A 24,118-nucleotide genomic window follows, 5' to 3' on the forward strand; every position below is an offset into this window, starting at 1 on the left:
ACATTGTGTTATATATCCATTTCCATGGCAATCATTAGCATCAACATTAGCTTTATATAATCATTACTATGAACAGTAAAACACACACTCTCTCTCTCTATAGATGCAACTTATGAAGTTTGGTAGAATCTTTTAGTGACCCACGTATCGATCTTCCATTATCAACATGTACGTCATTGTTCATTTAAGAACTTGAATTAATGCGGAGCAACCATCCAATCTTTGCTAGGAACCAGTCCCTACCAATCTGCTGCTTTCTTTGAAATTGGGATTGTTAAGTTCTTAAGAAAAAGAAATTGGGAGTATCACTATTTTTATAAAAGCATAATTGCATTTAATTTGTACGTAATATTCCAGATTAAATACGCAAGAAATATTACACATTGTGCAGAATGCGGATTCCACTCCACCTCCACCAAATGTGTCCTTATAGATTGAATTAATATTACTAGAAACACACGCATACATTATGTTATTTTGTATTTTTATTTAGTTGGTACACGTAGTGCACTCTCTTTTATTCTATTATTGGTTTTCTTTCTCCATAGTTGGGTTGGGTATGTCTGTCAAACAATTTCTTGTTTTAGATATCTGTCAAATTATATTAAAGAAACTAGCCATCTCACGTGCATTTTTCGTAATGAGTTGGCTATGCAGTTAATTAATGACGTCATGATTCCTGATCTCATCGAGGTGTCAATTTGGGTTTAGGGTAGATGCTACTTAATGAGTTGAAATTGAAATGATAGCCGGCCCATTACATGTTATGAACAATTGCGGAATCAATCAATTCCTATGAATGTTTTTAAAAGTTTTTCTCATTAAGATTTGTAGATTTTTTTTTTAACTTATTATCTAATTTATTTTTATTTCATTCATTAAATGTTAACATTTTAAATTAATTTTTTAATCAATCAAAATAATTTTCTATTATTTATGATGAAACTAAAATATAATTGATATTCCTAGAAATATTTATTTATACTAATTTTAAATATAATATTTTTGTGTGTGTGTGTGTGTTAACTCTAGACGGAATGATATATATAAGATTTCCTTTGAAAATTGAGCCTCATAATCTCATTCTTAAGAAATATTAGAGAGAAGTTAAAGAGAGAATGACTCTAAGTTCGTGAACTCCTTTCTTTCTCAAATTTTTCAGTTTAATTCCTTTCTTTCTATATATTACTAATAATCTTTCTATATATTACTAATACTTTTGTCTTTTCTTTGAATTCAGATTAGGAAGCTTGAATTTTGTTGATTGAAGTCTTCGGGATGAGTTTTAGGATTCTCTCTTTCTTCCTATTTTCTTGGCTATTCTGAACCAATTTTTAGGTGAGGGAAGCTAGGACATTGTTTGATTGTTTAGATTGGTTGCATGTGAGTTTAAAAACACAATTGATGCATGATTCGTGGATTAAATCGTTGTTGAGGAGTTTCATCATTTTCACAATTTTGTGCCAAGTTGAGAATTGTTGATTTTGATGCATTGGATAGGTGCATGTTGATTCTGAGGTGGTTTTTGGATAGTATGGAGTATGTTTTTCATTTTAGATGGATTACATGTGGTTGGTTCTTCTATATTTGCTGGTTTCTGTTTGAATTCTTCGAACTCGGTGTGCCAACTTTTGATATTAGCATCGAGTGCATCTTCACGGCGCTAGGCGGGCATTCATTAGATGCTTAAATTTCATATTTGTGTTAGGCGCAAGGCTAGTTACGTCGGGCATGAACTGAAATTGGGGATTTTTGGATGAATGGCGTCGAGCGTGAAGGGGTGGGGTAGGGCGTGATGTCAGAAGTTGAAATGGATGAGTTTGTTGAGATGAGGTCGAGCGCCAGGTAGTTGCACCAGGCACGACTACCTTAGGGTAGTCTCTGTCGAGCCTTAGCCCCGAGCATGACACCCCGTCAAAGCCTGGTGCTTTCGGGTTGAGCTTAGTGTCGGGTGATACGGTAATTTTGCCAGGCATGGGCCTATAATGTGATGAGAATGTAATTTGTGTTGTGATTGAGTTGTGATGCTTTTGCATGATTTGGTGTTTAAAGTTGGTTCATATACCGATTATATGATGAAAAAGGGGTGATTGATTCATATGTATGTTTCGGAATGATATATATGAATGTTTAAACAAAATTTAAATATGATCTACTATGCATGTATGTTGATATGAGGATGATGTTAATCATAATGGTGGATTGATCATGTATGATGTATGATGCATTGTTGCATGAGGTACCTTATGGCATGTGATCCTAGTTTGCGACATGAGGAGAGGAAAAATATTTTGAACTAGAAGAGCTCACATAGAGTCTCTTGAGAGTGGTGCTTGGATAAGCCACTGATTTTGGGTGAGAGTGGTGCTTGGCATAGGTCACTAGTTTAGGTGAGTCTCCTATAAGTCCTTAGCTAGTGTCGGAGTTGGGTATGAGGTCAAGGATTATTCCCTTAACCAAGTACTGGGGAAGGTTGCATAGTTCCTAGCAGGTAGGCGGTGGACGAAATCCATAAGTGACTTGGTAATGCATGCCAAGGTCAAAATAAGCTTGTACCCAGCTGTACTATTCCAAAGGATGGAATCAAACTTCGACGAGTGCAAGTGACACTATCCGAGTAAACAACTGGGAGGATTTGATATCCTGATTTGTTGTTGACCCAACAAGGCACTTCAGGCATAAAAGCAGTCGAGGTGGTTTCAATAGGATGAAATGTCACTTATACTACTTTATTTTTAGGGAGATCTCCTAGGTGAATGTATGATGATGTATTAGATAATTGGTATGTATGAGTATCTTTCATGTGTTTCTTTGTGATGTGAGTGGTGTATGATGAAGTGTATGATTTGACTCTATGAATGATGATTAATGGACGAACATGTATTATAAATTATCATTCTATACTTGTATGATTGTTTATTGAACTCTAGCTTACCCTTTTGTTTCCTTGTGGTTTAAACTATTATGATCATACGATGTATGAGAGTAGACTAGGGTTAGGTTGGAGCTGTTGTACTGTTGTGGAGTATTTTTATCTTGATGTTGGACTAATGTAGGGGTAGTAGTTAGTATTGTTTGACTGGCACTAGGCATGGCAATCTAACTCGCCCCCGTGGGTACCCGCCCAAACCCGTCGTGATTTGGATGGGGAAAACCCGTGTTTATCAGGTTCAGGTTCGGGTTTTCCTCGATTGATAAAATTGGGGGCGAGGGCGAGGACGGGAATGTTAATACCAGCTCCGCTCCTGCCCCGCCCCTGCCCCGCCCCACTTAATAATATAATTAAAAATTATTTATATATATATATAACCCAAATTAGAAATATTTATATGTAAAAATTTATATTATTTTACTTTTCTTTCATTTTTTTTAAATTTGTTCATATTTATTTAAAATAAAAAAAAGAAGAAAAAAAATAGGAGCGGGGGCGGGGGCGAGGCAAGGAAACCCAAACCTCGCCGGGGATGGGGATGGGTACCAAGATTTTACCCTTAGCGGGTATCAGGGGCGAGGGCGAGTGCGGTTTAAATTTGCGAGGGCGGGGGCAGGGAACGTAAAACTCACCCCCGCCCCACCCCGTTGCCATGCCTAACTGGCACCAAGGAGTTACCGTGTTTTGGATTACAATGTATATATATATATATATACATATATTATATGTCATTTTGTATATAAAAACAAGTGGTCTTATTATTACATGTATGTACATATATGCTTTGTTATTTAGTTAATAGTTTATCTAGGTCGACTAGTGTAGTTGTATGATTCATTGAGTGTAAAGGCCATGGTGGGTCATTACACTTTTATGGTATCAGAGCCAATCAAGTCTTTTGGGCACTTTGTGGGGGAGTGATCCCTCTAAGTTTCTGTTGTGCCATATCTCTAATATGTGTTTTAGTTGTTGGTGAGTTATGGTGGTACAGTGTCACTAAATGGATATTTGATTCCTATAGCATGGTGAGACCTCAATATGATTAGATTGTTCATGCCATGGAGATGATGGCTACAATAATGTAGAGGCAGAATGCTCAGTTTGCTCAGATGGAGGCTAGTAGGATGATAGCAGAGGCTACTAGACTAGTGGTTACTCAGGATGGGAGGGACTTGATAGAGTTTAGGAAATGTTAGCCTCCCCAGTTCAAGGGGGATTCAGATCCAGATGTTGTAGACCATTAGTTATGTGAGATGGGGAAAATGTTCAATGTTCTTGATTCTTCTAATGAGGGGAAGTTGGCTTATACTGTATATATGCTAGTGGGTGAGGTAGAGTATTGGTGAAGAGGCACCAAACAGATGCTTAAGAGCAAAGGTGTTGTGGACTAGGGAGTGCTTTAGGAGAGTATTCCTTGAGAAGTATTTTCTAGATAGTTTAAGGTATATGAAGGAGATCGAGTTCATGAGACTGCACCAAGGAGGGTATGTCAGTATCTAAGTATGCTATGAGGTTTGAGCATCTGGCTCATTTCTACTCTCAGGCCATATCTAAGGCTTGGAGATGTAGGAAGTTCGTAGAAGGTTTGAGACATGAGTTGAAGAGACTAGTTGTACCAATGTCTATAGAAGAGTTTCCTCCCTTGGTTGAGAAGACGAAGACTGTTGACAGATTGGAGGGTGGCGGTGGTGGTGGTAAGGCTGCCAGAGTTTAGGATGGGTCATTAGGATCCAGGAAGGGAGGTCAGCAAAGGGGACCCTATGATAGGCCCGTTCAGTCTTAGAGGGGTGCTGTCATTAGGGGACCTCACCCTACCACTCCTCATGGTGGAGCATAGTCTGTGAGATGTTTTAGATGTTAAGGAGTTCATATGGTTCAAGACTGTTTCCATTATGGGAATGTTTTCTATCGGTGTGGTCAACTAGGTCACATCTCCAGGGATTGTTAGATGCATCTGACTCTATCTAGGAGTGCGTTAAGGCCAGCCAGGCCTACAATAGTAGGGAAGGTGTTCGATTTGTCTGATATAGAGGCTTCCACTTCATCAGACTTGGTGAAAGGGAAGGGAAAGGTAGTAGGTGAGGACGTTCTATTTCTATTTTGATTCTGGTGCTACGCATTCATTTATATATGTTGATTGTGTGAGGTTGGATTTGCCTGTGTCTGCATTGCATGTTGATTTATCTGTATCTACCCCGACTTTAATGTATGTTGTTACTTTTAAGATGTGTATGTGGTGTCCTATAGAGGTTTTTGGTAGGAAGTTTAAGGTGAACTTGATTTGTTTGCCCATGGTTGATATAGATATCATCTTGGGGATGGATTGACTATTTGCTCATCACATCCTTATAGATTGTGCTCGAAAAGATTTGGTGTTTCCTCAGTTGTAGGATAAGGTATTAGTGTTAGTTGGTCAGGTTGAGTAGTTGATGAGGGATGGAGCTGAGTGCTTCATGTTGTCTGCTACTTTGAGTGTTGAGGCAGAGAGGGCTATTAGTGGGATTGAGGTTGTAGCTAGTTCCTTGATGTATTTCCAGATGACATGTCAAAGTTGCCACCTGTGTGTGATGTTGAGTTTAGCATTGATTTGGTGCCAAGTGCAAGACCAATATTAGTGGCTCCTTACAGGGCTCCAGTGTTGTTAGAAAGAAGAAGGATGGTGTAACCCGTTTGTGTGTAGACTATAGACAGTTGAATAAGTTGACGATAAAAAATAAGTATCCACTTTCGAGGATTGATGATTTTATGGATCAACTTAGGGATGAATAAGTTGACTATGATTTTATGTGACTAGCCTAGGACTTGAGGAGAGAAAAAATATTTTGAACTAGAAGAGCTCACATAGAGTCTCTTGAGAGTGGTGCTTGGATAGGCCATTGATTTTGGGTGAGAGTGGTGCTTGGCATAGGCCACTAGTTTGGGTGAGTCTTCTTTAAGTCCTTAGCTAGTATTGGAGTTGGGTATGAGGTCGAAGATTATTCCCTTAACCAAGTACTAGGGAAGGCTACGTGGTTCCTAGGGGGTAGGCGATGAGCAAAATCCATAAGTGACTTGGTAATGCATGCCAAGTTCGTGGTAAACATGTACCTAATTATAATATTCCAGACGATGGAACCGGACTTCCAAAGGTGTAAGTGACACTATCCAAGTAAACACTTGGGGGGATTTGATATCTTGATTTGATGTTGACCCAATAGGGTGCTTTGGGGGTAAAAGCGGTTGGGGTGATTTTGGTAGGATGAGATGTATTTATACTACTCTATTGTTAGGAAGATCTCCTAGGTGAATGCATAACGACGCATTAGATGATTGATATGTGCGAGTATCTTTCATGTGTTGCTTGATGACGTGAGTGTTGTATGATGAAGTGTATGATTTGACTCTATGAATGATGATTGGACGAACATGTATTATAGATTGTTATTTTGTACTTGTATGATTGTTTATTAAACTCTAGCTTACCATTTTGTTTCCTTGTAGTTTGGACTGCTATGATCATACGATGTGTGGAGCAGACCAGGGTTAGGCTAGAGCTGCTATGCTACTGTGGAGTATTTTGGTCTTGATGTCGAACTAATATAAAGGTAGTAGTTAGTATTTCTTGATTGGCACCAGGGTGTTACTATTGTTTTGGATTATAGAATATATATATATATATATATATATATATATATATATATATATATATATATATATATATATATATATGTATATATATATGTGTGTGTGTGTCATTTTGTATATAAACAAGTGGTCGGTCTTATTATTACATGTATATATATGCTTTGTTATTTAGTCACTAGTTTATCTTGGTCGACTAATGTAGTTGTATGATTCATTGAGTGTAAAGGTCATGGTAAGTCGTTACATATATAGTCCATGCATTACATAGACTAAAATACTAGTAATAAACTAAGGTGCAGTCATGTTTTATATCTTCAGATTATTCAATACAATAAATTGCCCACTGCTTCACATTATTTATTTATTTTAAACAAAAATTTTAATTATAAATTAATTAGTTAATGTTATTAAAACCTTAAATTATTTATATCAAAATATTTAATTAAAATGAATTATTGTTTAAAGTAATTCACTGTGTTAATTAAATGATATTTAGGTAAACATAAAAAATAAAATAAACTGACTATCATTTTTGGTTTGTAGGTTAATTCCATCAATTGGGTCAAATCAAATAGTAAATCGGTTAAGTTAAAATATTTTTTATTTCAATTTTATTGATACAACCAATCAATACATTTTATTTTGGTTATATAAACTAGTACGTTCGTGGAGTACTGTTGGAGTTTAACTTGTTCTATATGCTGTAATATTTATGTTTTGTTTTTTTTAACTCTGTTGGATATGCATATGTTAAAATCATAAATGATATGGGTGATCTATTAACGTGGTTGTAAATGTTTGAAGTACAATAATAAAATATATGGGTGTGTAAAATTTAAGGATGGGATAGAACATTACTAACTAGATATGATATTTGTGTTAACAAGGTCTAACGCAGTTAATTGATAAATATATGTATTTTAAGTCATTAGGACTTTAATTTATAGTATGTATATAGAGAATATTTAATTTTTTTGAGAATCAATTTACTATATGATTTTATTTTTATAAAAGTGAAATATATAAATTGTTTTTATCTTATAAAATAGGCTCCAACTCATTTTACCTTTTATTTTTGTCTCTTATAAATATTTATTGAAAAGATCATCTAAACATATTCAACCTTATTTAAAAAGAAAAACAGTACAATAGCTTTGACAATTGATTTCACATTTAAATAAGCCATGTACAATATTGCTGGTACACATTAATTTGGTCGAATCGTGTCTGTGAAATAAATTGAAATAACATTTTGTATCAGTTTCATTGGTATAACCACATTTTTATTTGATTACTCAAATTAGTTTATTTATTTATAAGTTCTACTATAGATGAAGAAAAAAAATTGTATGAATAGATATCTGTAGATAAAATTTGCTATAAATTTTATATAAATAATTAAATAGGTATCCGTTTAATAATAAAAAATGATAAATAGTAAGATATACATATTTGTATCGGTAACCTCATTTTGAAAATATTAATTTTAATTATATAAAATAATTTAGTTTAATTTATTTTTACATTAAATATATGTGTTATAACTATTTATTTTTAATGAAATATGTTACAAAATTATTTTTAATATAAATATATTTTAAAACTACTTATTTTTTGTTTAATTTTATTTTTTGTTTTTATTTAAATTTATATTTTATTAAATATTTAAGAATATTGGTAAATATTTATAGATATATAAAAATTCATAAATATTTGCAAAATAAACACATGCAATAAACATAATGGATGACAGAAGCCTGTTACCCGCCCCATTTTCGTTTCCCAAGTACTGTCATTATTACCATGTCACTAATATATAGTAGTATGTATCTCATATTTTCACTTTTATAACACTTTTGGAGGTTAACATCATAAATAATGTTTGGTAAATATTAAAGTGGATATAAATGTTTGAGGTACCATTATAATTAAAATATAAGGGTAAAAAAAACGGAAGGATATAATCCCTTAAATACGTGATCTTCATTTTGATCCAAAGATTTATATACATATATAGAAAAAACATAAATATCTCAGATGGAGTCTACTTTAAAGTGAAATGTTAAGTAACATGGATGATTATACATCAATAATGTGAGACCCTTTTTCTCTTTTCCTTTTTCTCTCCCCGACATTCTCCTCTCACCCATTCTCTTCCCACTCTTTCTTTCTTACTCACTTGGCTGATTCTTCTCTTCCCTGGACTGAAGGTGGTGATTCAAGTTAGGTAGAGCTAGCTGATCTGCGTGGAGATTTCTTCCCTCAAGTTTCTTCTTCATCTTCTATTCTCGTTCTTTTCCGGAAGCTCGGAATCTTCTACCGAGGTAAGGGAAGCCAGTAATTTTCCTTCTTTTGTCGCTGTTTCTGGCTGATGAGTTCTAGAAACTCATTAGATGCTTATTGATGGTTGATTCGTGGCTGTGTTGAATGAGAACTTGTTTTTGGGGGTTTCGGGGTTTTTGAGAAAATTTGGGGAAATTCTTGATTTGTTGTTGCATGTTGAAAAAGGTAGTATTTTTGGGTTCTTGGATGGAAATGTGATAATTTGAACCGATTGCATGTGCCTGGGAAGTTGATTTTGCAGGTTTTGATGAGATTTCTGAAAATTTGAGGGTTGTTGCTGGGTATCACGCCGGGCGTAGTTCTTCGCGCCGGGCGCGTGACCATCAGAGACTTCATTTAGGCAAGCACGCCGGGCGCAATGGTGAATGCGCCGGGCGGGCTTGAGGATGTGAGTCTCTGGATGGCCCTCGCTGGGCGTGGTGGAACCGCGCCGGGCACGATATCAGTGGATGACTCAAGTTTTGAGGTTCTGGTGTGGCGCCGGGCTTGGCTTTGTCTCGCCGGGCGCGGAGGCTCCATGGGAGTCTCTGCTAGAGGTGGCGTTGGGCGTAATATATATTGCGCCGAGCGTGAGACTTGGAGAAAGTCTCTGCATACCCGGCGCTGGGCGCGGGTTCGTACGCCGGGCGTGTGAGATCTTGTGAGGTCTCTGCCTTCCCTCACGCCGGGCGCAATAGGTATTACGCCGGGCGTGTTGGTCCCTGGTGCTCTCTGGTTGTGCTGCGCTGGGCGCAACCACGAGTGCGCCGCGCGGAGATGGGATTTTACTATATGCCAAGTTGAGTTGAAATGAATATGATGGGGTGACTAGTAGATAATGAAGTTGATGATGTTGAGATGTGTTGTATGTTGACAAGTTAAGTTGTGTTGTATGTTGATGAGTTGAGTTGTGTTGTATGTTGCTGAGTAGTGTTGTGTTGTAAGTTGATATGTTGAGCTGTATTAGTTGTATATTGTTGTAAGTTGATATGCTGAGCTGAACAGTTGTGTTGCACTGTGTGTTGCTTTTGGATGTTGTAGGCCGAAAGGCTGAGGTGTTGTAGGCCGAAAGGCTGAGGTGTTGTAGGAGATCTCCGAGGTGATATGCGTGACGACGCATTTTGTGTGTATTGATAACTGTGTGGTAATAACTGACAGGATATTTATTGATGAATTGTTGATGGTCGTAATTGCTGTTATTACTTAAAAAATTTCCCTATATCTTGTTCTTTTTATACTAGCTTACCCTTGTTGTTTCCGTGTGTTTGGACTGCGATGATCATACTTGTATGGGAGCAGAGCAGGGCTAGATTTGTGATAAGAGAAAACTTATAGCTGGCAGAGGACGGGGAGTCTTAACTGGCTGATGTTTTGGATGTTAAGCCACTATCTGGTTATTTTGGATTGTATTTTATATTGTACGCCCTAACTCTAGTCGGATGGGAACATTTGTATATATTTATATTCTAGATCCTATATTTATATACTCGTTCTATTCTGTCTAGTGTTTCTGGTGTGCTGCGGTTATGAGTGTGGTGACCTGTCGGGTCGTTACACTTTAGTGGTATCAGAGCAGGTCGAGTCTAGGGGACACTCTTTGGGGGTGGTCCCTTTAGGCTTTTGTTGTGTTAACTCTGTGTTGTGTGATCTTGTTGTGTTGTTTGTTGTGTTGACTGATGTGATGAATTATTGTGTTGTTAATTGTAGTTGGGTTGAATGGTAGTATACTAAAGATGTTGTTCCTTTTTGTAGACGATGACTAGGACCAACGAACAAATAGCCCGTGCCATAGAGATGATGGCTATGGCTATGCAACAGAAAAATGCCTATTTTGCTAGGATGGAGGCTGAGAGAGCTGCTGCTGGTGCAGCAAGACCTACAGGGTCACAGGAAAGCGGGGATCTTGCTGAGTTTCGGAAGTGTAATCCTCCACAGTTTACAGGAGATGCGGATCTAGAGGTAGCTGACCGCTGGATCCGTGAGCTGGAGAAGATCTTTACTGTCCTGGGATGTCCTCCAGAGAGGAGGTTAGCATATGCTGTGTATATGCTTGTGGGAGAGGCCGAGCATTGGTGGGGAAGCACTTATCAGATGCTTACTACTAGAGGAGTTGCAGTTGACTGGGAGTGCTTCAGGACGGTATTCATGGAGAAGTACTTTCCGGAGAGTGTAAGGCACGCCAAGGAAGCTGAGTTTCTGCGGTTACACCAGGGTGGGTTGTCTGTATCGGAATATGCGATGAGGTTCGAGCACTTGGCTCGTTTTTATTCACAGGCTACTTCTGAGGAATGGAAGTGTAGAAAGTTTGCAGAGGGTCTGAAGTATGAGCTGAAGAAGGTGGTGGTGCCTATGGCCATAACCGAGTTTCCTGTCTTGGTAGAGAAGGCGAAGATTGTGGAGAGGTTATAAGGGGGTAACCGTGTGATTAGAGCTACTGAGAGACCAGCTGAGTCCAGGAGGGGAAGTGGAAGTCAGAGGAAGCCCTATGATAGGCCCCATTCACAGCAAGGGGGTCCTGTCAGTAGGCAATCTTCCAGTACTACTAGTGGAGGTAGACCGAGTGGAGGTGCCACTCTGAGATGTTACAGGTGTGGTGGATCCCATTTGATCAGGGATTGTCCACACGCGGAGAGCAGATGTTACAGATGCCAGCAGATGGGCCACATGTCGTTCAACTGTCCCACCAGGAGTAGACTAGAGGGGAGTACACCGAGGAGAGATGTGTAGAGAGCTGATACTCAGAGGAGTAGTGCGCAGAGGACTGAGACTCAGAGGGGTGACAGACCCACTACAGCTGGTAGGGTATTTGCTCTGACGGGTGCTGAAGCTTCGACTTCTTCTGATCTTGTGAAGGGGAAGGGTAAAGCTGCTGGTAAGGATGTGATGATTCTCTTTGACTCGGGTGCTACACATTCCTTTATATCTTATGCATGTGTTGCTATGTTGGGTGTGCCTGTGTGTGATTTGGGGTTGAGACTGCTTGTGTCGATGCCCGCTTCTGCTTCTGTGATTTCTTCTGAATTGTGTGTGGGTTGCCCGGTTGTGGTGAATGAGAAGAAGTATAAGGTGAACCTGATTTGTTTACCTTTGGTGGATATTGACATAATCTTGGGAATGGATTGGTTGTCTGCCAATCGTATTCTTATAGATTGTGTCAATAGACGGTTGATCTTTCCTCAAGAGAAAGATGAGTTATTGATTTCAGCTGAACAAGCTGAATCAATGTTGAGAGATGGAGCAGAGTGTTGTCTTCTGCTTGCTATGATGAGTGTGGAGACTAAGAGAGTCATTTCTGAAATAGAAGTGGTGAGAGACTTTGCTGAGGTGTTTCCTGATGAAGTGCCTGGATTGCCTCCTGTTAGGGAGATGGAGTTCAGCATTGACTTGGTTCCAGGTGCGGGGCCAGTGTCGGTGGCTCCCTATAGGATGGCTCCTGCCGAGCTGGTAGAATTGAAAGGTTAGTTGGAAGACCTATTGGAGAAGCAGTTGGTGCGGCCGAGCGTTTCGCCGTGGGGTGCTCCCGTGCTATTGGTGAAGAAGAAGGACGGAGGTAGTCGACTGTGTGTTGATTACCGGCAGTTGAACAAGTTGACCATTAAGAACAAATATCCTCTTCCCCGGATAGATGACTTAATGGATCAACTGAGGGGCGCGTTGGTGTTTTCCAAGATTGACTTGAGGTCAGGATATCACCAGATTAGGGTGAAGGAGGGTGACATACCGAAGACTGCTTTCAGGACTAGGTATGCTCACTATGAATATGTTGTGATGCCGTTCGGTGTGACCAAAGCCCCCGCAGTATTCATGGACTACATGAACAGGATCTTCCGGCCGTTCTTGGATAAATTCGTAGTGGTGGTTATTGATGATATCTTGATCTATTCCAGGACCCCGGAGGAGCATGGAGAGCACTTGAGGACAGTTTTGGAGATTTTGAAAGCGAAGCAGCTATATGCTAAGCTTTCAAAATGTGAGTTCTGGTTGGATGATGTGAAGTTCTTGGGCCACGTGATTTCAGCTGAGGGGATTGTTGTTGATCCGGCTAAGGTGGAGTCGGTGTTGCAGTGGGAGCGCTCGAGGACTGTCACGGATATTCGGAGCTTTGTGGGCTTAGCGGGCTACTATCGGAGGTTCATTGAGGGATTCTCTAAGATAGTAGCGCCCCTAACCCAGCTGACTAGGAAGGAGCAGCCATTCATTTGGACTGATGCCTGTGAACAGAGTTTTGTTGAGCTGAAAGAGAGGTTGACCACTTCTCCTGTGCTGGTGTTGCCGGACTCTGGTGAGCCTTTTGACGTGTACTGTGATGCCTCTCATCAGGGTCTGGGGTGTGTGCTAATGCAAAATGGGAGAGTGGTGGCATATGCTTCAAGGAAACTGAAGATTCATGAGAGGAACTATCCCACTCATGACTTGGAGTTAGCAGCTGTGGTGTTCGCCTTGAAGATCTGGAGGCATTATTTATATGGTGCTCGGTTCAGCGTCTTTAGTGATCAAAAAAGTCTGAAGTACTTGTTTGATCAGAAGGAGCTGAACATGAGGCAGAGGCGGTGGATGGAGTTTCTGAAGGATTATGATTTTCAGTTGATGTATCATCCGGGCAAGGCCAATGTGGTGGCAGATGCGCTGAGTAGGAAATCTCTCCACATGTCGAGTATGATGGTAAGAGAGCTAGAGCTGGTTGAGAAGTTCAGGGATTTGAATCTCTGTGTGGAGTTAGCTCAGGATCACATTAGTTGTGGAGCAGTTACCATAACTAATGAGTTCTTGAGGCAGGTTGGACTCAAGCAGTTGCAGGATGAGGAGTTGGTGAGACTTCTTGGTTTGCTAGGTACCGAGAAAGCTGCTGGTTTTGAACTAGGAGAATATGGGATCTTGAGGTTCAGAGGCAGGATTTGCCTACCTCAGGATGCGGAGCTGAGGAGGGCTGTATTGGAAGAAGGCCACAAGAGTAGACTTAGCATACACCCGGGTATAACTAAGATGTACCAAGACCTCAGGAAGAATTTCTGGTGGTCGGGTATGAAGAGGGAGATCACTGAGTATGTGGCGGCCTGTCTGACCTGTCAGAAGGAAAAGGTTGAGCATCAGAAGCCGAGTGGGTTGATGCAACAGATAGAGATTCCGGCGTGGAAGTGGGATAGCATCACTATGGACTTTGTGGTTGGGTTGCCTAGGTTAGCTAAGAATAGTGATGCTATCTGGGTAATTGTTGATCGTTTGACCAAGTGTGCACATTTCTTGCCTGTCAACATCAAGTGGTCCTTGGAGAAGCTGACTCAGTTGTATATAAAGGAGATAGTACGGTTGCACGGAGTGCCTTCTAGTATTATCTCCGACCGAGATCCGAGGTTCACTTCCCGATTTTGGCAGAGTTTACATCAGGCCCTAGGCACGAAACTGAAGCTGAGCTCTGCTTATCATCCACAGACAGATGGTCAGTCAGAAAGGACAATCCAGTCCTTGGAGGATCTGCTTAGGGCTTGTGTGTTAGACCACTTGGGTAACTGGGAGGAAGTCCTATCATTGGTTGAGTTCACCTACAACAACAGTTTTCATGCAAGCATTGGGATGGCACCATTTGAAGCGTTGTATGGCAAAAGATGTAGGACTCCTCTGTGCTGGTACCAGGATGGTGAGACAGTGGTGGTAGGTCCGGAGTTAATCCTACAGACCACTGAGAAAGTGAAGATGATTCAGGAAAGGATGAAGACTGCTCAGAGTAGGCAGAAGTCGTATGCTGACAAGAGGAGAAAACCCTTGGAGTTTGCCGAAGGGGAGCATGTGTTTCTGAAGGTGACTCCGATTTCTGGTGTGGGTAGAGCACTGAAGGCAAAAAAGTTGACACCGAGATTCGTGGGCCCCTACTAGATCATACAGCGTGTGGGTCCAGTTTCCTATCGGTTGGCCTTGCCACCATCTCTTTCAAACCTGCACGATGTGTTTCATGTCTCCCAACTGAGGAAGTACGTCCATTACTCGAGTCATGTGGTGGAGTTAGATGATGTGCAAGTGAAGGAGAACCTGACCTTTGAGAAGTTGCCAGTAGCTGTAGTTGATCATCAGCTAAAGGAGCTCAGGGGCAAGTCCATTCCTCTGGTAAAGGTTTTGTGGGATACAGCTACTGATGAGGCTACTTGGGAGGTGGAGCAGCAGTGCAAGGAGCGGTATCCGTTTCTTTTCCCAAGTAAGTCTGTTTTCGGGGACGAAAACTCTTATTGTTGGGGAGGTTGTGAGACCCTTTTTCTCTTTTCCTTTTTCTCTCCCCGACACTCCTCTCTCACCCATTCTGTTCCCACTCTTTCTTTCTTACTCACTTGGCTGATTCTTCTCTTCCCTGGACTGAAGGTGGTGATTCAAGTTAGGTAGAGCTAGCTGATCTGCGTGGAGATTTCTTCCCTCAAGTTTCTTCTTCATCTTCTATTCTCGTTCTTTTCCCGAAGCTCGGAATCTTCTACCGAGGTAAGGGAAGCTAGTAATTTTCCTTCTTTTGTCGCTGTTTCTGGCTGTGGATGAGTTCTAGAAACTCATTAGATGCTTATTGATGGTTGATTCATGGCTGTGTTGAATGAGAACTTGTTTTTGGGGGTTTCGGGGTTTTTGAGAAAATTTGGAGAAATCCTTGATTTGTTGTTGCATGTTGAAAAAGGTAGTATTTTTGGGTTCTTGGATGGAAATGTGATAATTTGAACCGATTGCATGTGCCTGGGAAGTTGATTTTGCAGGTTTTGATGAGATTTTCGAAAGTTTGAGGGTTGTTGCTGGGTATCACGCCGGGCGTAGTTCTTCGCGCCGGGCGCGTGACCATCAGAGACTTCATTTAGGCAAGCACGCCGGGCGCAATGGTGAATGCGCCGGGCGGGCTTGAGGATGTGAGTCTCTGGATGGCCCTCGCTGGGCGTGGTGGAACCGCGCCGGGCACGATATCAGTGGATGACTCAAGTTTTGAGGTTCTGGTGTGGCGCCGGGCTTGGCTTTGTCTCGCCGGGCGCGGAGGCTCCATGGGAGTCTCTGCCAGAGGTGGCGTTGGGCGTAATATATATTGCGCCGAGCGTGAGACTTGGAGAAAGTCTCTGCATACCCGGCGCTGGGCGCGGGTTCGTACGCCGGGCGTGTGAGATCTTGTGAGGTCTCTGCCTTCCCTCACGCCGGGCGCAATAGGTATTACGCCGGGCGTGTTGGTCCTTAGTGCTCTCTGGTTGTGCTGCGCTGGGCGCAACCACGAGTGCGCCGCGCGGAGATGGGATTTTACTATATGCCAAGTTGAGTTGAAATGAATATGATGGGGTGACTAGTAGATAATGAAGTTGATGATGTTGAGATGTGTTGTATGTTGACAAGTTAAGTTGTGTTGTATGTTGATGAGTTGAGTTGTGTTGTATGTTGCTGAGTAGTGTTGTGTTGTAAGTTGATATGTTGAGCTGTATTAGTTGTATATTGTTGTAAGTTGATATGCTGAGCTGAACAGTTGTGTTGCACTGTGTGTTGCTTTTGGATGTTGTAGGCCGAAAGGCTGAGGTGTTGTAGGCCGAAAGGCTGAGGTGTTGTAGGAGATCTCCGAGGTGATATGCGTGACGACGCATTTTGTGTGTATTGATAACTGTGTGGTAATAACTGACAGGATGTTTATTGATGAATTGTTGATGGTCGTAATTGCTGTTATTACTTAAAAAATTTCCCTATATCTTGTTCTTTTTATACTAGCTTACCCTTGTTGTTTCCATGTGTTTGGACTGCGATGATCATACTTGTATGGGAGCAGAGCAGGCTAGATTTGTGACAGGAGCAAACTTATAGCTGGCAGAGGACGGGGAGTCTTAACTGGCTGATGTTTTGGATGTTAAGCCACTATCTGGCTATTTTGGATTGTATTTTATATTGTACGCCCTAACTCTAGTCGGATGGGAACATTTGTATATATTTATATTCTAGATCCTATATTTATATACTCGTTCTATTTTGTCTAGTGTTTCCGGTGTGCTGCGGTTATGAGTGTGATGACCTGTCGGGTCGTTACAAATAACTTGTTATAGTGTTAATGTGAACATATTATTGGAATACTATTTTTAAGAGCTATTGGTTTTGTATGTTATATTTAGTATAACTTTTTTACTTAAAATAAAATATATAAAAAAAATAATAAATAAATAAAAAAAGCTTTCGTATTTGGTTTTTCATTTTTCAAACCTGTACTTTGTAGGCTCACAATAATTTGGTCATATTGAGTCAAGTCATGTTTTATTTCTTTTTAATTTTATATATTAATTCGTACAACCTCTCACATTTTGAGTTTTCAAACACGTGATCATAATGTAGGTGTAAATACTTCAGGTACCATAGTAGAAATTTAGGTTTGCAATAAATAATAAATAAATAAATATATTTATATATAGAGAGGAGAGATCCGTTTACCGAGTAAATTTACTTATACTTACTCCATTCAATAATTCATGTTCTATATTAAATTTCAACGATCCAACCGTTGAATTTAAAGTTCTTAATGTATGGATCAAACCTGTAAATTTTATACATGAATTTGAATTTATGAAACGAAACATTAAATAATTTTCAAACTTTTTTAAAATTTACATATTTGATCTATGCATTAAAAATTTTAAATTCAATAGTTGTTAAAATTTAATGTACAACATGTTATTGAATGAAATAAATCTACCCAAACTTACTATTATATATATATATATATATATATATTTGTAAGTAACAATCGGGGGGTGGCTTTGGCGGAATTAAAGTGTTTAGTCACTTATAATGTGTTGAACTAACATTCTATTTTTATTAAAGAAAATCACTTTTAATACTTGACCGTGTCTTAAAAAAATATTATCTAAAAAAAATTACATGCAATTAAAATTCAAAATAATTATTTGAATTCAAGAGTCATTATGAAAATGGAAGACAATAACATCCAACGTAACCATTTTAAATAATTAAATATGCAAAATTATAACTTATAAAGTGTTTTTATCCTCTTTATTTATTTTTTTTATCTGAATAAATGGAATTATTTGCTTTTTTATTTTCATTCATTCTAATAAAACATATAAATTTGGGCTAGAAACTTGGCAGTATAAATAGCCATCGTAATCCAAATATTTGTAGTTTATCTTTGGCACAACTCAATCAATCAACTCAAATTTATCTTTTTATGATTAAATTATTTTCTTTTATTATACTTTTCTTTAGAGGTTTATATATATATATATATATATATTTCCTTTACAACTATCACTTAATTTACGGCAAATCCAAGACTTGCTTATTATTCATTTATTTTCTCTAGGCCACGTGTTTTTTTTTAAGTAACTAATTTGAAACCTATTAGATATATAAGAGGTACTTATCAACGCAACGTCTAATTTATTTTGAAATTGTTTTTGGAACAACATTAATTTAGCCGAATCATGTTGCATATATGCATGCTTTATTTTAAAAAAAGAAGTCTCACATTATTTGAATTGACTTGACCCCACACAATATTAATTGAAGACTTTGAAGATATTCAACACTCCACTTTAAGATATAACAATACTCAAGAAGTATTTTTCAACAATTGAAATCTTAGAACATCATATCACATCACACAATTAGATATTTTAACTTTAAAAAATATATCTCTCCTCTAATCGTAAGTTTACAACATAGTTCAAGATTATGCATCAGGCATCTTATCAATATAATTTAATACTACAACATATCTCATGCATATCATAACATAATATTACATAAAAACATACTTATCATGCATTCATAACACAACACACAATAATACATTTATCAATTACATTTAGCATACTCACGCTCAACATTATCAACTTGGGCTTGGCATTAGGGATGACAAATACACTCGTACCCGCGAGTAATACTCAAACTCGTCTTGACTTTGACAGGAAATACCCGGTTTGACCGGGTACGGGTAAAACTCGATATATTAAATCGGGTACGGGTACGTGTACGTGTATGTACTTACCCGCCCCATACCCGTACCTGTACCCGTCCCCGTTCCCATTTTTAATTTAATACTCACTTTCAATTTAATTATATTAAAGAATTTTAATATTTTTTTGTGTGATTATTTATTATAATATGAGATAGAGAAATAACCTAATTATAATTATAATATAATAAAAAAAATAATTTAAAAATATCATATATTTTTTTTACAAAAAATAAAAAAATAAAAAAAATTTGACGGGTACGGGTACGGGAATGAGGATAAGTTTGACTCGCGGGGGCGAGGACGGGTATCATGAAACCCGTACCCGACCCGCCCTGTTGCCATCCCTACTTAGCATCCATGCCTTATCCCACTTGTTCCAAACCTGATGTTAATGAGGTAGAGAGTCGTTGGCTCACTAACGCCCAACCCCACTCCTATCGCGTCCGATGTTAATGAAGTAGAGAACCTTTGAGTAACTCACACCCGACACTACACCTTCCATGCTTGACGCTAATGAGGCAGAAAGCCTCTGGCTTATTCACACTTGGGACCACTCCTACCATGTCCAACGTGACCAAGTCAAAAAGTCCCTAAAGCTCCCATGCTTGACACTACTCATCCTATGCTCAGCATCAATGTGACAAAGAGCCTTTAACTTACCTATGCCCCAACCACTCATCCTACATCCTACATCCAACATCAGTGAGACAAAGAGTCTTTGACTTAATTCATGCCCGATGCCATGAAGTTGCGCCCAGCGTGTGAAGACAATTTCTACACTTAGCAAAATTGTGATTATTGCATAAAATACCCAAAATCTAACTTCAGTCCAACATGCAACCATTACATACTTCAATATTATCAATTCACTTCCAAACAACCAAAAACCTAAGAAACAAGTTTTTCCACTTCTTGATTAAATCAACATAGCTACAAATGGATGAATTAAAGCAACAATCAACGCATACAACACAACAAGAATCAATCAATCAATCTACAAGCTTCATTTATCTTGAATCTCCTAGAAACAAGAAAGAGAAGGAAGAACATACGATGAAGAATGAAGGTTCTTTGAGGAGTTCGTTGTATGACAACCCCTCAATCTTTGATTCTCAGCTTCCTAGTTTGAATCTCCAAACGAACACGACAAGTCTGCTACTGGAAAAGGATTGAGACATTTTTATGGAGTCAAAAGAAGAAAAAGACTCTTTTTGACTTTAGAGCTCATCTCTTTGAAACTTCTGTCAAATTTTCTAAAGAAATGAATGGGCAAAGTTCAAGTCTTAAGAAAATCTTATATTTTTTCTCCTAAACTTGGTCAACTTTGACCTCAATACAAAACAACCCTCAAACAACTAAACTCACAAGAATTCATAAATCTTTAGAGTTTTAAAACATTAAAATAACACATCACATAAATAATTTACTTGATGAAATTAGATAAACAATAATTAAAATTCATAATGTTACACTATCTACTTCTATATTTAAAATATATAATAAAAAATTAAAAAAATAGCTAATTTTTAAAAATGATTAAAAAAAAATAGTCAATGTCGTTCTCTACTTCAATGTAAAAAAATAAATAGACATTTGCATTGTGGATTTTATGTTTGTCAATAAAAAATGAGTTTTTTTTTTAATAAACCAGTCATTGTACAGTCAACTTATAAAGATTTTGAAATATATATATATATATATATATATATATATATATATATATTAATAAATTAATTACAAGAATGTCAATTTCTGAAACTATATCGAATACTCCATTATCGATTTACCTTGTACACATGAACACTTTTTCTTTTACGGATACAAGCTGAAAAGCCTTATATTTGTTTCAAATTTGAAACGTGACAAATGGAAATAAAAGTCAATTTACTTTTTCCAAAGTGTAATAAACATAAAATGGGAAGCATGTGTTTGCATTTACAATGGAAAATGAGTAGGAAATAATTATTTTTTTGAACAATTACAAAGGAGACAAAAATTAAAAGTTTATAGGGAAAGAAACTCGAGCCATATCAACTCTTACAACATTCATAATGAAATTAGCTAGGAACAAGTTCATAAACATGAAATTCTTCTTTGGTCAAAATAGATTGTTTAGACAATTTTTCAACAAGTTGATTAGTCTTTCTATAAATACGGTTCCAAGGCACGTGGGCCGTGAGCCAAGTTGGAGTGCAGTAGTGAACTTCATGGATTGTTCTAATAATGTTGTAATAAGGGTGTTGCCAAAAAACCAACCATTTGACAACAATTTCATAGCCAATTTATAATTTGAATCTAACGCTTATATTTTAATCCAAACCTCTTGCCAATTTGAGACTGAATAAGATCACTTTCAACTCAGCTTCAATAACTGAACTTCCACCTAAATTTGTATGTGGTTTAGGGTATAGGGTTGCACTAAAACCACATACAAATTTGAGCAGGAAATATCTAACCTTTTTTTTTATAGCTCAAATGGTAATATCCTATGTGGTGGTTTGATGACTACTTAGGATGTAAAATAAAGTTTTAGAGTAATATTTTATATGTGAAAAAGAGATTTTTTTTTTACTCCAAACTTATATTAGGGTAAGGTACCCCATGTAAAGTTAGAATTAACACCAATCTCTTTGAAGATTTTAAGAGTGTGTGCAATATTGGTTAAATGATCATATTATATGTGCAGTTAAAAGAAGAAATTGAAAAACGAAACAGACTTTTTCTTACATGGGAATATTGGGCCTTAAATAAACAAAATCAATAAATGAACCAAAAGTCAGACCAATAATGTGATTTCCCTTTTACAAACTTAATGCTAGTTAAGGGTGTTATGGGCCATTGAGTTGTTCAAAAAACCATTTGGTGACCCACCACCACGTTACATGTTTGGAAGGATGGTCATGTAAAAAAATATTAGCATAAGCCCATTGCACAGCCCATGCACCACTTGCAGCAGCTATTTGGTGGCCCACTACTATATTTTGTTCGTCAATTTTTTATATAACATTTCATGTAATGATATATTTACCTCTTTATATTAATAATTCACTTTTATTATACTTTTCTTCTATTCAAACTATCTTAATATTTTTTTATTTTCTAATTTTCCAACTTTACTATCTTTCTTTGTTTTCAATATTTTAATTTTTTTTAAGCATTCATCCCTTTCATACGCATATTTAAGAAAAAGTTTGTTTATATTTCCTCTATACAATAATTTATATTTTATATTAAATTTTAACAATCCAACTGTTAAATTAAAAAATTTTAATGTATAAATCAAATCTACAAGGTTTCAAAAAATTTGAAAATTATTTAATTTTTCATTAATTCAAATTGATAAATAATCATAAAAGTATTTTATATATTGATTTGAATTAATGAAATCAAGTATCAAATAATTTTAAAATTTTTTAAGACTTTGCAAACTTGATCTAAGCATTAAGAAATTTTAATTCAACGACTGGATTATTAAAATTTGATGTAAAACATAGGTTATTGAGTGAAGTAAATGTATATAGACTTACTCTTAAAGTAAATGAATCCCTTCTTAGGAGCAAGTATAGATGTGGAATGAAAGTTATTCCCTCTTTAAATGCTAAAGCAATTGATTCTCATCTTTGGAAAGGGATTGTAGCGATGTGGGATCAAGTGATCAAAAATATCTGTTGGCAACTTAGCAATGGCATATCAATTTGTTTATGGTAAGATTATTGGGTCTCGCCTCATACTAGATTGATTGACGTGGCATATGATAATTTATTAGCTCTGGATACTAATGTTAGAGTATGTCAACTTGTTACTATTGAGGGGTTGTGAGATGTTGGTATTTTGTAGAATGTTCTTCCTATGGAGGTTTGTAGGAGGGTTCGCCTTCTTCCTATTCCTAAGGCTGAGAATGGTGAAGATGTTCCTTTATGGAAAAACTCCTTAGATAGGTATTTCTCAATTAAGTCAGCTTATTCATCCCTTATTGACGTGCGTGTTGACTCTACTTTTATTTCCCCTACTATTTGGAAGAGGCTTTGGAGGTGGAGATGCCCTCATACTGTAAAGTTTTTTATTTGGATGATCCTTTAGAAAGGTTTGAAAACCAACCTTAGGAGGGCTCAGTGTGGATTGACAGAGGACAACTTTTGCCCGATCTATGCTAATCATGTAGAAAAAGATTCAAATATCTTGAGAGATTGCCATCTAGTTCAACCAATCTAGTGATGTATTAGGGGTGAATTTTCTAGAAATATGGATCAATTCTTTGTTACAAACTTTATGGAGTGGATCATTGCTAACTCGTGCTTTAGTTCCAATTGGTGGAATTTTATGTTTGGGATTGTCTTATGGATCATTTAGTAGCATAGAAATGCTCTGGTTGTCTCTAATAAAAAATTGGAGTCAAGCCCAAGTTATATATCAATCAAAACTCAAAGCTTTGGGTGTCATTCAAAATTGGAAATCTGATATGCTTCTAGGACCTTAGTTAACTGATTACTCTCCTGTGTGGGTTCCTCCTCCCTAAGGTTGGGTAAAGTATAATGTGGATAGGTTTATTCATTGCAGTGGTCGATTTGTTGGGTGTAGAGGTTTGGCCTCATGTTAGATCATCCCTCCTATAATACACTTCGTGTTGGTCTTAATACTTATCAATCGTGTGTGGCTAGTCAAAATTAAACATGTTATGTAGAAGGCTAACATAGTTGCAAATTGCTTGGCTAGGCATTCTCATGATTATTTTCCTATTAATTATGTTTCTTTCTTCCATTCCCCCTAATTTTGGTCTTTAGCCTCTTTGGTTTGACAATGTAACTCGCCTGTAGTTCACTTTCTTCCTCCATCTTTGGTGATATTGCTTACAAAAAAAAAATTCAATAACTTTCAATTAAATGTTAATTTTGTCGATCCAATTGTTAAATTATAATTTCATATCATCTTGCATGTATATATCAAATTTTGTTAAAATTGAATAACAATTTGAAGGTAATTAAAATATTCATATTTTAATATATTTTGAATATATATATATATATATATATATATATATATATATATATATATATATATCAGTCAAATATGTTATATAAGGATGAGATATTAAACAATCTTGAATTAATATAAAATTTTGTATATATGATCTATGAGTAAAGAAATTTCAATCTAATAGTTGATGAGAAAAATTTATATTTAATTAAAAGTTATTGAACGATATAATAATTGGTAAAAATTACATCGGTGTAATAAGATGATTGAAACAATATTGGTGTAATTGTTACCAACTATTACACCTA

The 24,118-nt window shown here is 37.3% G+C and overlaps 1 protein-coding gene across 1 annotated transcript; it reads left to right on the forward strand.

Annotated features, from left to right (window-relative positions):
• The first annotated feature begins 10,717 nt into the window (after positions 1 to 10,717).
• LOC145956378 (uncharacterized) lies at positions 10,718 to 11,605 on the forward strand. The gene is made up of 2 exons (XM_083071967.1): positions 10,718 to 11,280; positions 11,335 to 11,605. Exons 1-2 carry the CDS (start codon positions 10,718 to 10,720, stop codon positions 11,603 to 11,605), a joined length of 834 nt encoding a protein of 277 aa, XP_082928093.1.
• Positions 11,606 to 24,118: the final 12,513 nt, after the last annotated feature.

This window comes from Cajanus cajan, chromosome 3 (genome assembly GCF_000230855.2).
Source record: "Cajanus cajan strain Asha chromosome 3, NIPB_CcT2T_4, whole genome shotgun sequence".
NCBI classification, from domain to species: Eukaryota; Viridiplantae; Streptophyta; class Magnoliopsida; order Fabales; family Fabaceae; genus Cajanus; species Cajanus cajan.

What these genes read in the sequence shown, in the direction of transcription:
- LOC145956378 (XM_083071967.1), top strand. Translation starts at nt 10,718, where the DNA reads ATGGAGGCTGAGAGAGCTGCTGCTGGTGCAGCAAGACCTACAGGGTCA. An exon ending in AAGGCGAAGATTGTGGAGAG is followed by an intron (nt 11,281 to 11,334) that starts GTTATAAGGGGG and finishes AGCTGAGTCCAG; the next exon opens with GAGGGGAAGTGGAAGTCAGA.